The sequence below is a fragment of the Hermetia illucens genome, chromosome 4, assembly GCF_905115235.1.
Source record: "Hermetia illucens chromosome 4, iHerIll2.2.curated.20191125, whole genome shotgun sequence".
NCBI classification, from domain to species: domain Eukaryota; kingdom Metazoa; phylum Arthropoda; class Insecta; order Diptera; family Stratiomyidae; genus Hermetia; species Hermetia illucens.
In genome coordinates, this window is record NC_051852.1 from 151,097,572 (window position 1) to 151,111,798 (window position 14,227).

Below are 14,227 nucleotides of genomic sequence, written 5' to 3' on the forward strand. Positions count from 1 at the left end.
GAGGTTTGCCAGTCTTAGGTAGTAGCAACTTCTGTCGTTTCCATGATGCAGGAAATATCCCCTCGGAGATGCACACTTCGAACAACTCAGCGAAAATGTCCGGTCTGGATTTTACGGCAAGCTTAAGGACCCTATTCGGCACGCCATCGAGACCCGTAGCTTTGTTATCTCCTATCCTAGCACAGATCTCCAGCAGCTCGTCAGTAGTGACTGGCGGTATTGCCGTGTCGTTCAGAGGTCGCTGGAAGTTGTCTATGCCTTCCTTTTGCTGGGGAAATAACCCCTGGATAATTTTTAACAAGAGTGAAGGGCACGTGATCTGCCTCTGAATCACCCCATTACGATTCTATAGGCGCTCCCCACGGGTTTACGTCCGCTTCCGAACAGAGGTCCTTAAAGCTTACCTTCTTGCTCCTTTGAATGGCGAGCGTGATGGTTTTGCGGGCTTCCTTATAGGCACACTCTTTTTGCCCTTGGTAGATTCTGCCTACCTCTCTCTGAGCCGCTCTTCTGGCTCGGTAACAGGCTGATAGAAGGCTGGCCAAATCAGTATTCCACCAGTAGTTTGGTCTTCTACTGGGGAATGAGCATCTCCTAGGCATGGACGCGTCACATGCTTGACGATACATTGAGCCACATGGACAGCTCTTTTCAAAGAGGCGCCTTCTTTATTAGGTTGGTCTAACCACACCTCTATGAAGGTTTGATTATCCACTGTGTGTCTATCTACCTGTTCGTCACACGCATTTTTCTCGGAGATGGTTACACCGATTGACACCAAATTTGGTAGAAAGGTGGGAACTGTGAACACCCACGCATACAGTGAGGTACATCCTTTTACGTCGAATTACGTCCCATACGTGCAAAATGGGATGTACATTTTTTTCACCAAATATAGTCATCATCAAATCAAAGGTCTCGGTTAGCACTTTCCGAAACCGGTCTTAGTTTTGACTTTTGTTGAAAAGGCGGGAAGTTCGGGGAGCCGAAAGTGATCATTTATTTAACGGGGCCTCTCATTCTCAGAAACTACTCAACCGAAAAATCTGAGAAAAATCAAGAAACTGCCACTATATTGTGGCTAGGCTCCGAAATACCTTTCATACGGATATCCCTTCAAATACAGTTAATAATAGTATGTTCAGTAATTGGCTGCAAAACCCCCCTTAAGTTGATCTTAGCACCACGAAATTTTGCAGCAATATAGGATATAGAGCTTGATCCTACCAAGTTTAGTGGAAATCACACTATTACTAACAAAGTTATAATAGGTCAAAGTTGTCACTTCTTTGGAAATTTAAGACTTTGAATATCAATATCACCGGAAAGTGGATATTCTTACATAATATATGCGTCTATTACGTGTTAGGTACTAATGGGACAAATTCACACTCAAATGTCTTTATAAAAGAGATATACAAGAAATACTTGAAGCGTCCAGCTTCCGGTTTCCCGACTGGTTAGTATGTGGTTCGGAGCTCCAATTTCTGGAAATGTGGTATTTCTATTCAAACGACTAAAAATCCTCATCTGCAAACAGTTCCTTAGAAAACAACTACGAAATTTTACTCAAATACATTCCAAGCCAAATAGATAATTCGCATCCCGTTTTAGGCACATATCTATATCTATTCGACCATCCGTTCGATAATCAGTGTAGGTGAAATAGAAACCCATGATGCTGACCCTGAATTCTCATCTTTTAGTTTGTCCAGATCTTAAACCACTTATCGGACTTACAGGTAATAGTAACTAACATCCCTTACAGTTCGCAGAAACGATGAATAGACTCTCCTAGGCACCTTTTCGGATCAGCACAACTGGCACGCTTCAAACACAATACCTGATCGGATTCCATTTTATGGGTCACCTGCACTTTTTGCAAGCATTTTAAAATTGTTTCCGACATGGAGAGCAGCACCTACACGCAGACTACAAATATGCACTGATGCGTAAAATTTACCTAAGATTGAATAGAAGAAAAAGCAATTTTGAATGGCATATGCCAAAAACGGCGAACTCCAGAGAAAAGTAGAAAAAATCCTACTGATCTAAGGTCTTGAACAAAAAAAAAACCCTACAACTGTTACCATTTACAATGGATCTAAGAAAGAAGCATACAAGTTTCGACAGTATCTTTTCCTGTCCTTGTGACATCCAAAGCAAACATTGTTGAAGATTCATTCATTATTTAAATATATTTCCCGCCAAAACTTAACAATGGAGAGAACAATTTTTATTAATAGGAAAACCACTCAAAGTAATTAATTTCATCATCGTCCAGCTGACCCTGAAGAAATATATTGTCCGTGTCGAAGCTCATCAATCTTTCCGTCGATTTTTTTACAAGAAGCTAATCATGATAGTCAAATCATGTCGCTAATAAGCGCTAAAAATGTTGTTAATAAGTTAGGCAGACACGCGTGATGCATGGTGATAGAGGTGGAGTTTCACGAATGCACGAGAAAGTAGTCGTATATTGCGTATCTACGCATATAGCAGGTTCGGTGATGGCTTGTGGAGGCTATGTTTCACTTGGCTATGATTCAGATAAAATAATTTAATCTGCACGAGAAGAGAAAATTTTTAATAGTTTCCTAGTTATGCCCGTACCGCTTTGAACTTCTTAAAATGTCACCTAACTGACGAGGAAACTGATTTTCCTCTGTCACAGGCAATAAGCTTTTTTTCTCGTAATTGTCCCCGTGATGAAGATTTGAAAGTATCTATTATTATGGTTGACTGAAACTTAGTTAATATTCCACCAGAATTCGTTTGATTATGTAATATTTTCACAAGCCGATGACTTAATCGGTTGTGAATTTTTCAATGTTGGAGCCCGGTTGGCCCCACCGTTAATTACTAAATTTGATTGTAATCTGATTTTTTTTTCTTATTTACAACCATCCATGCTAAGTCTGACTGTTATCGAGTAAATTACCATTGAAAGTATGCAACAAACAATAGGTGATAAAAACTATTACTATCGAAGCATCGCATTACTTCACTCCTGAATGAGATACTTTATCTGTGAATATGTATATGAAATGTAAAACTACACATACACATTAACCACAGTTTATTTCAGAACTATTATATTAGAAGGAATTATTTATATAATCACTTATATGCTCGATAGTCACGTTCATATCCATGTTTCATAGCATCTATCGTCAATAAAATACGATTGCACGATTATTTACCTTGCCATGGTGACGGGCTCAGACCCTCTGAGAAGCTAGCCCCAAGCCAAGGTTTAACTACTTTGCCGAGCGCTTACTGTTCATAAGGATTTAAATGTAACCGTGGACGGTGATCTCCGGATACTACGCAACCTTCATAACAGTCAATTATAAAATGTAAAAGTGACATGACAATCTAAGCCTCTTCAAAGAGTAACCCTGACTTCATCGACAGACAACCAGAGTCTTCAATTAGATTCTCTACATACTCAATTAGCAACCATTCTAATTAGGATTCAGTCCTTAATGGACAACCCGAAAAAATCCTCTCCTATCAGTACCCCTAACCCCAGGCTCCAATCGGCACCACCTATTGAGCTCAAAGTTATAGGCAAGCATTTCCATCAGAGCAAAAACTGGCTCCTAGTCAATCTATAATCCTGGATCCTAGTCAATCTATAATCCTCAGGGTGTACCAGAGACGGCCGAGAAGGATCGTTCGGGGCATCTGCTACTAAGAGTAAATTGTAGCAATGGTAATCTGGCGATCCCAAGTGCCAGCAGAGAAGGCTCGGTCGGTAAGTCTAAGTCTTCATTTAGAACTAAGACTATCAAAGCCCGCCGATGTGTCTTGCATGGTGACACCAGTAAATCGGATTATTATATAAGCGGTACAAACAAATTCGAAAAAACTACTCAAACTCATCGTAGCAAGGCATCAAATTTTTCCTTGAGCCAGCAAATATATACCGCAACATAGCTGAACTTCACCCGTGACAATAAGAATCATTGACCTAGGCAGTACTGTTACTCTCTCAGCGGTGTGTGGCAGGATATGCGACTAACCATGAAGATGGTCACCGATCGAACAACTTCAACATCGCCACTTGGATACTATTTGGCATCAGATCAAACGAAAGAGCTGATAAGCCGATAGCTTTCCTTACAATCGATATTCCTAAGCCAGATTTCAAGAAGGTTCAGGCACAAAAGTGGTGTTGGCTCTTGTGCGGACTTGGGACTGTCATGCTACAAATACTGGCTTCCAAAGCCAATGAAGTCATCTTGATCTAAAGTGATGCAATTCCAAATTAGTGCGGATAACTTTGTCCAGTCGTTCTATAGTGGATGGTACATTGCAGAGTACAAGTAGCACGGTCGCAAACTGAGAAAATGGTTGACCCAGAATTATGAAGTCCGTTTTATTCTTAGAGGCCTTCCATCTATCAAATAGTACCCTGCGACTTCTCAACAACTGTCAAAACTAGCATCCAAAGAATCTCGGCAGATGTTCCCCGCGAACTTTGAAGCCCACAACCCTACAAATATGTCGAACCTGCATACTGGCAGATATCACGGCTGTGGCTACTCAGTAGAATAGCAGACTAGTAACATTTTGCATAATTTCAGGTGAAGTATGGGGTAGTTTAACATCATCGTGGTTTTACGTGTAACGGTCTTAAAACCAAGAGCGTCGGTGACCAGGGAAAGCTAAGTAGTGCAGTCAAACCTATGTTATTACATGTTCTGCAGCAACTGTTCGAGCGTTTGAAAACGTAAACTGAAGGCTTGCAGGAGGTAAGGGGTGCAAGGATTTTTTCATTCTCCCAACATTTTCCATATGCTACTCCCATATAGCAACACAGGAAGAAGCCTAGCACAGAACAGTCTTAACTTGATCTTCGTCTTGAAATAAATGCATTTCCAGATTTTAGACAAGGCAATGAAAGCGGATTTGGCGCTACTAATACGTCGAGCATCGGTGCCACTGCTGGCAGAGACCATGCTTCCTAGATATACAGATTGATCGAGGCTGTCAGTGCTCTGCCCATTAGTGCAGTTAGAGACAATGTGATGACCTGCCAGACTAATAACCTTGATTTTGCTGGTGTTTATCTTCAGTCACACTCTACTTCAATCTTTCTCGAAATCGATGAAAGGCAGATGCAACCCATTGTTCCAAAATAATTTTTAGGGTGTTAATTTGGTCATTGCAACCGGATCCGGAGCGGAAACCAGCGTGCTCGCTGTCGATCAAGGTTTCAAGATGTTCTTTGATGCGTCCCAGGATCGTTTTAACTATTATCTTGGCAACTACAAGGAGCACTCAAGCACCCCACCAACTGTCGTACTCAAAGGGCGCCCTTCTTTGGAATCTTAACGATTATCCCTTTCTACCACTCTCTGGGAAAGATCTTGGAAACGCAAGATTCCCCCCTCCCCCTGCAGGTGCAGCGATAAGTAACTTTGCGGGGAGACCGCCAAGCCCAGCAGTTTTACTCTATTTGAGTGCATTGATGGCCCAAATTATTTCTTGTGCTTGGAAGAACAGTCCGTATCCGCATATTACGGTGACTAGCCATTTCATCCACAATAAAATAAATCTCACCGGATGTGACACAATTAAGAGCCGTGGTAAAGTGTTCTTTTAACCTCTTCAGTTGTTCGTCATCGTGGATGAGTAGTCGACCGTTGACATCCTTCACAGGACCATCGAAAGCTTCCGCTCATCGAATCACTTCCACGATTCCGCAGTAAGCTGGATCCTATGACGCCCCTTCGGGGCTTGGCCGACAACCTGTGTAGCACTTGGCGAAAGAGCAATTTTGGGTGGCAATCCAGTAGCCATCGATATTCCCAGACGGTTGATATTGAAGTAGGGAGTCGGAGTGCCCCGACATTGTGAGAAGTTGTAGGACGCAACATGCAATCGAGACCGTTGCGCACGTCCACGAGACAACTTTGAAATTTACTATTGATCGCAAAGCGGTGGATCTGATTGCTTGTACGGTATCGATCAGTTGACCCCACTCGAACAGTGTGCCAACAATGATGAGATAGTGGAATCTACAGAAATGCACAAACTGCCTTTGAACAATCTGTAAGCCTCAAGTCAAGGGGAAAGGACGTCCAGGACGTTTGGTATCAAGGTAAACTTAAGCGTAAAATGATGAAGTGTGATGCAGTCTTAGACGCCTCTCTAGCGGTGTATGCCACAATGCATCTCTCAGATCTATGTAGACTTGTTATCAACTTACTCTTAGCAAGATGGTTGAAAATACGTCGACAAGAAATTGAGGCACGCATCGAGGTAAAAACGTACTATATCACTTTTCACTACAAAATTAACTGGGAAGTACAAGGTACTTTGCCAGCATCCGACCAATTTTGGCGCATAATAGCTTTTTAATTTAAGTGGTTGAAGAAATGCGTCTCTATTTGACGGTATGAACAGTATAAATTCAGAACAAAAAAAACCCTATTTAAACCGACCCTCTATCTTTTGTCAGGTGGCCACCCTGATGGGTCGTTTTCTCGCAGCCTGATATTATTCAGGCGATGACGGCTTTACAGTTTCTTACCAGGGTAGAGATAAATCGTCAGACGCTGCCTCACCTCTGCCCTGGGAGCAGCGTGACCGAAGCGGCTCGCAGATGTTAAGTGCTCCTTTATATAATTCGCAGAACACAACATGATTGCGAATTTTATTGAGCCCAAACCCGCCAAATCTATTGACCAAAGCTTGGCCAGAGCTGAAAATATTTTTTTGAGAATTGTGGGGTCCTAAGTCCAAATCAACTTCATGCCGAACCGGACCAAATTGTGAGCAACTTACTCCCTCTTTTTTTTGGTGGATTCAACGGAGAGCAGATTCTGTAACGATAAAATTTCCTGTTCGAAATCTTGGTAGAAAACGAAAGTATATTAAAATGGGTTGGGGCTGTCCGCTTGTCTGTTTCTCCAGAAAAGATGGCGACTGTGAACTACCACGCATATAATAAACGACATTGTTGCACATTTCGTTTGAGGGGAGGGGGAAGCTGGCGAGAGAGTGTAGGAAGGGGGAATTTCCCCCGAGTCCGTAGTTTTCTCGAGGGTTTGGAATAGAAATTTCAATGAGAAAAGTGATAAAAGGATGGGAGTGCATCATTTTTACCCTGCACCGACATGATTTCCACCCCGGTCCCGGTTTTTAAATACGAATTTCGCCCCGGGCCTGGATTTTCACTCTACGGCTCTGACAGAGGGGGGAGGATACATGTGTGGGAGGTCTACATCTTTTTCAGCGCATGAAAGGACTCGAATAGTACTTTTGAAAGTAGGTGTGCAGGTAGTTTTGGCATCAGAAGGTGATCACTCATTCCAGGGGTCCATTATCAGAAACAACCAAGTCGTAAAATATAAAAAAAGTCATGAAGGATACTAACGTACATCTACGTATAAATTGTATGTAAATCTGCCGCAATCCTGCAAATTACGCAGGTGCTTGTCTTCAAGAAATCTCTGAAGCTCCGGGCCTTAGTGGTTGTACGCTATAAGGCATTCCGCGTTTGAGTCTCTTCAAATTGTGTTTCCTTGCCTTTGTCTCTGTCAATTCTGTGTAGAATTGAGACTCTTGATCATTCCTCCTACTTTTATGGGAAAGAAAAAGCACTTCATTGATTTAAGGACCTGGGGAGACAGTTGACTAACAGTTCATCTTCATCGCCTTCTATGACTCCAACCAAAGTAAAGATTGAAGCTCTGCGTTTCGCTTACAGATTGCTTGGTTTATTTTATATATCGTGTCTGACCAGAGTGAACAAAATGCGCCACTTTTTCAAATTTGTTCCATAGCTTGCCTCAGAGTTGATAACAGTCGACTTTGATGATTATCTTGACTACCCTCTCATCCTCCATCCCCAAAAAATCATGATAATACGAGCAACTAGTTTTAAGTGAATAGCAGATAATAGAACCCAGGCACACTAGAAATTAATTTTAAGGAGATTATTTCCACGTTGCTAAATCCAGGGCATGCCACTCTCTAAAATTTCTTAAAGACCATTTTACAATTAAACTATGAAAATGGCTTTCTTTCCTTAGAATTGTCATGTGTGGGGTTTGATATACCTAATTTTCATATTATTCATCTGTACTATTACGCTTCCGTAATAGATATTCTGCGTTGAACTGCCGCGTCTCTCACTATCATTCAAATGAGCTGGACAACAGTTACTACTTCGTGCAAATTTTCACGCTTAATATGTTCGCGATCTAGTGATCTAAATATAGAAACATTTAAAAGATACTCATGCAGAAATATGATGTGGCTATAGACGCCCAAATGAAGTCATTATCTAATCTCAATTTAATTAGCATCAATTCGTCAATTGTATAATATATTCATATCTAGGCGTATAGCACCACGTGTTTGATATCAAATGCGTCAAGTGCGCTAATGCAGATAATAATATTATAATAATTTTAACCCTCAGTAGCAGAGCCGTACAATCGTACGGCCGAAACATATTACAGGCGATTCAAGAACTTTTTCTGACTAAAAGCAAGTGGAGTCTCCAATTTAATATTCACAAAGAGGGTTGTGGACCTATAGTTGTGACAAGTATCATTACCAAAAGCTACTTTAAAAAAACTAATGCTTTCTACAAATAGGCCCGGAATACAAGCGATTCTAATATCTATCAATTTCTTTTTCTAATATTTTCAACTGTCGAAAGTCAAAAGGTAGTGTAGGTCCTAGGAAGAAAGCGTAAATTGTTACCCATGATGGAGCAAAACACCTGGAAACCCTTGGTGAACCAGCACCAACAGTTCTGCTATCTAACCCTATCTTCAACTCTATGTAGTGATTACTGGGAGTTCTTTCTTGGCGGAAGACTGTAGACAGAGAAAGATGAAAGTGATCCTCTGACCACCCCTAAAATCGGAGAAATAGTACTTAATGGCGATTCATATTGGAGGTGGATATAGTACTGATGACGCTACCAATGAAAACTGCCTCCATCGAATTGAATTGAGTGTCCACTCTCTGTGTAAAGTGGAAGCCACCCACCAGTTAGCCGAGGCCATGTCCCAATGTAAGGCTGATATACCTAACCTTGTTGCAAGAAATGTGCTGGCTAAGGACAAGAATAGGCCTATAAAGGAAAATCTAGGGTCCGGGAGTTCCACGAAGTCCTAGAATAAACCCCGGAATGCATTGGAGTACGAATTATTCGACTACCAGTTTGGCACGAAATGGTCGTTAAAAGTATCTGTTTTCCATGAGAAAAAACTCAGAACAGCCGCATGCAGAGAAGCGACTGCAAATCATGTAGAAGCAAAGGGATCAATGTGATTTTCGAACAAGTGGGCATACTGAACCGATCGGTTGAGTATTTTGATGAATTACTCAACAACCAGAAGGTTGCCAACTGAAGACGATAACGGGCAAATGCTGGTATCAACGACCATTGAAGAAATTCATAATCATGCTTATCAGCTTAAGAGCCATAAGTCTCCGGGAGCCTAAGGCGACCAAATATGTCAAGCTGAACATGTATTTTTAAGGATTGGTAAGAAGCCGTAAAGCCGTCTTCGCCTAATATGTCAAGCTGTTTACCGACTTATGCTCGATAGTTGGCAGACTGAATTAATGTCCGATGATTGGCTACGAGGCATTGTCTCCGCTACTATTACAATCACTCAGTGCATCAATTATGAATACATCACTTTGTTAAGTACCCTCCATAAGATATTCTCCACTATCTTGTTAGAGCCGACAGCCTGTTGTGCTCAGAAAATCGTTGGCCCACACGAGGAAACTTCACTTAAGACAAACCTCCAAAAGATGGATTTTTTTCCTACGGTAGTCGAAACACCTATGTTGGCATAGCTAGGATATAGGTTTACGCAAGCTTGATAGATTTCGATACCGCAATAAAGTTAAGACTGACTTGGATGCCCTTGACCAATATCGGAGGTCAGTTAAAGAAATTCGCTCGTTTCATCGTGTCATTTCATCATAAATAAAGGTCTAAGACAAGGGGATGGTCCACTATGTATTTTTTTTAAACGTGGCCTTAGGAACCGTAATTCACCGCGCGGAGGTAAATACTAGGGGCACTATCCTTGTTAATTTTCTTCTGCTCACTGCGGCTTGAAAGGTCATCCTAGTTGCCCAAAAGTTGATCTAGAGAGCAAAGCTATCGCAAGAACATAAAAAAGCGGAACATGACCGTGAAGATCCGCTTGCAAATACTGAAGCTGGACTGGAGAGCCTAAACGAAGTCGCAATATTTTCGGGGGGGGTTAGCACAAAGGCATACGAGCGCGGAGAAATGACATGCTTCAGTATTATGACCTAATCCTCATGGTCAATTTCGCCATCCTTGTAGATTCTTGGTATAACTTTGCCTTGTGGGTCAACTTCGTTCAACTAAGATGGTATTTTAGGCAAATCCCGACAGTTTTTGCAAACGGCGCCCAATGTGGGAACAAAACGTTCGTAATGTATCAGAACAGTAAGCCTTTTTCAGCTCCCAACTTCGTGTTGGGAACAGTTTCTCAACTTTTTCCCGGTTAAGTTTCACGTGCACTTGGCTTCATTTTCTAAGATTAGGGTTGCAGATACTCCTAAGCTAAATTTTCCATCCCACCTTTTTTGTTCATCGAAATGAAGCAAGGGGTGAGATGAAGCTTTGATGAAATATGGAGTCAGTTAGCTAAAGATGTGTCTGTGTCTATAACGTCCTCAAATGTCCATTCATGTGATGCTTCTCCATTTGACTAACCCACTATGCGGAGGAATATTTCTGTACAAAGGTTTGAAAGGAGTTTTAATTTTGAGATGGTAGGTTGCCATCTGTGAAGAAAGACGTCGAGCTTCATTCGTGTTCTTCTCTTTCATCAGGACTAAGAACGTTGTTGCTTTTTTGATATACTTGATTTTTATAGATCACGTACGATCAGATCAATGGTGGTTTTCTCCTGCCTTTCAGGAGATTCAAGCTTTTTTGAGTTTGACTCTATAGCGCATCATGACAAGTGACGATGTCACGAGGCTACGGGGAAAGTACTTGTGCGTTGAGTTGATTGCTGCATGCAGGATGTAGGGACCACGGACGTCTGTATTGAGTTGAAGGGTTGATTCCAACCCAATTGGCCGCTCCATGACACGCATACCAGCGTGCTTCAACTTGTACGGCACATGCAGCGGACGGATATGATGATAGATCTGAGGTAGGGGAATCCCCAATCGATAGGATGCGACCCTTTTGATCACGGCACTCAGTTCTTGAGTGTTATGGCTCCACGCGTGAAGTCGTGCTTCAACCCGTACGGCGATCTAATATTTATAACTTTTATGAACTTGACGACAGATTTGGACCTAGTGGCCACTTTACGGACGTGACGAGCTGGGCTAAGACAATTCGCTTCTAGGACGTTAGACAAGATTGTTTAATTCCATCTTAGCGGAACTTCTACGCTATTATCGCATGCTCGGAGGTGGTTTTTTATGACACATCAGCATTTTTGCTGATCAACCGGTTTCTTTCCCGCGTGGAAGTGTTGGTCGACTCAATCCTGCAAGAAAATTCTGGGCTTGTGTATTCATGCACTTATTCTTTTTATATTATAGATACAGTAGCAAATTGGTATTGGGACTACCATCACTCTGTAAGGCGAATCGAGTGGACCTATCATATTTTCATGAGGCTGTTCGCCAGCCGTTAAATGACTTATTAAACAACGGCGCGATATCCTCGAAGGGATGAAAAGTCATACCTAAGCGTCTTGTAAGGATTTTAACAGTTGCCATCAAGATGTGCGTCCAGTAGCCGATTAGCGGGAAAATTCAAATTAGTAGAGTTACTAGATCGTGAACTGAGACCTGATCAGCAGCAGCAATTTCACTACTTTCGGTCTAGTATGATTCACAAGCTGGGCATGTTAGTGTAGCAAAGTGTCTCCTGACAATCTGGCCAATCGTATGGATATTCTGCTGGTGAGCATGAGCATGCAGTTCATACCAGGAAACCCGGAGTCGGAAAATTTAGATTTTATTTCTAATTTAGTCTGCTGGAATTATCGGCAGATTGGCCATAGTACGAGGACTGTATCCAAAATCTCGTGTTCCATAGGCCAGATCCAACTACTGGGCGATCTTCTTTTGGATCGCTCAGGATTGCTCAGGTGGTCCGACTATTTAACTTTGATACAGATTTGACAACTCCTGCATGTCCTTTTCAACCCTAACTCTCAAGAATTCAAATAAAATCAAGGAGCTTCCTCCATTTTTACAGCTTGAGGATGTCAAAGAAGGGAAGGTTCTCCAAAGGTTCGGCCAATAGAAGATCCGACTCAGGGGAAGCATCGGTTTAGGATATGATCCTTGTTGATGGTGGCACTCGGGTCTCGAGTTTTACACCTCCGCGCGTGCAGTCGAGCTGGTAATTTTTGATTTGCAATTTCAGCTTCGCGTGTAGTTTTCCGGTAAGTTACCACGATATTTCTTTCTCTTGTATTTCAGGGATCGGTGTGGCCCCATGCATCGGTTAAAGTACACGTGCACTTTTGTTAAATGAGACGTAAGGGACAAAAGTGTTTAAAAGGACCTCTCACATTTCCGAGCCTGGCTAGCCTGAGGCATGCCAATGCATATCGGCGGAACACTTCAATGGAGCTTCAGAATTTGCAGGCGGACCTTCACGGTCAACTTCTATATCTTTTTATGTGCTTAGGACGACTTTACACTCTAGGTCAACTTCGGCCAACTAGGATGGTCTTTTGACTTTCGCTCAACCCCGAAAGCTATTACTATTACTAACTGGTTCCTTCCTTTTGCCGTAAGGTTCTGCCATGATCCAAAAACGATGGCGCGTTGTTAACGTGTTATGTTTCACATAGGAGTTCATGGCAACTATATATACAAGATAAAGTCGAAAGCCGCTACTATTTGCTCTCTTTATGAAAAAATGTGGTAGCAGTATAATAACACCATTATCTTAAAAATTCCTAATAAAAAAAACTATTATTCAAGCGCCTATATACAGATAATCATCAACCCCTCCAGTTATTCGTCCACGCCTATTTGATAAGATATCTTATCTTATCATATCTCTTGATATGAAGTGAAGTTATATCAATTTATCATATCTCACCTGACGATACTATTCCAGCAACTAATAGTAAAAGAAGCAGCTTCAAATATTCCATTATTAAAGATTGGCTTCTCACTTCACCCTTTTTAACTAACTATTTTACGTCAACACTTTCAGGGAGATATAAAAAAATAAATCACTCTTATACACACTCCTTATTTATCGCACCGAAATAAATGTAAGTATGTAAAGTAGATAAAATAGATAAAAATTAGCAGCACTAATTTCATACGCAATAGATAGATAGATAGCGGCTTAATAGATACACTGGTTAGAACTAAAAGAATATTTCGATTTCTATATATTTTCGAATTAAATCTAATTTAGCACTATAAGGACACTTTTGAACTTGAATCCTCGTTAACTGCAAACAGGGAAAACTTCATTACAGGCGTCCGCGGCATATGTTACACTTCATCAAAACCAGTACTCGGCCGGCCCTGCAGAAGATACTCCCATCTACACGCTACAAAGCACCAATATCAACTGACTCTCGCAGTTGGAACAACTTAGTTTCTGTGTTCATTCATAGCTCTAGTTAGGGTTTCCATTTTTCTTGCAGCATGCGTACTGTAAAATAGTTTTCAGTTCATGAGAAAGTATTCTAAGTTTGCTGAATATGACTATTTGACAAATCTCTCTGAAAAAAAAAGATATTCTTCCAAGTTGGCTTTTTCATTTTCATATGACTCAATTGTGACCTAATCTGTGTGGTCGTGACTTCATTTGGACCTCGTCACACTTATTTGGAAATTCGTTCAATATATTTTCAACATATGCACTTAGAATTTCCAAATAAATTAGATAGCTTACAATCTTTAGATATCCAACTTTAATAATGAACGAAATTCGCTAGTTGTTTGTTTAAAACTTATTTCGTTTTTCACAATTTTCCTTAGATAAACATCTCGCAACACCCAGATACGAATCTTTATTAAGTATCTGAGCTTCCAGTAAAAATTCATTCTTGAAAGCTCCATTGTAATCAATGAAAATCACAAACATCGTGACTGATAACTAGTCTAGGCTAACTAGTCTAGGCTTAATCGTAGCACATCACTCACTCGTTTAAATGAGTTCACATCTCGTCTTCAATTACATTTTTCAAGCATTTCCAAG

At 41.2% G+C, this 14,227-nt stretch overlaps 1 protein-coding gene across 1 annotated transcript in view; it reads right to left on the bottom strand.

Moving 5' to 3' along the window:
- The window catches only part of LOC119656233 (protein amalgam-like), a 111,181-nt gene extending 97,589 nt beyond the window's left edge, over positions 1-13,592 (bottom strand). Inside the window, exon 1 of the mRNA XM_038062649.1 lies at positions 13,109-13,592. Within this exon, the coding sequence (XP_037918577.1) occupies positions 13,109-13,163 (55 nt within the window). The 5' untranslated portion in view covers positions 13,164-13,592. The remainder of the gene's footprint in view (positions 1-13,108) is intronic.
- Between the last annotated feature and the right edge of the window lie 635 nt (positions 13,593-14,227).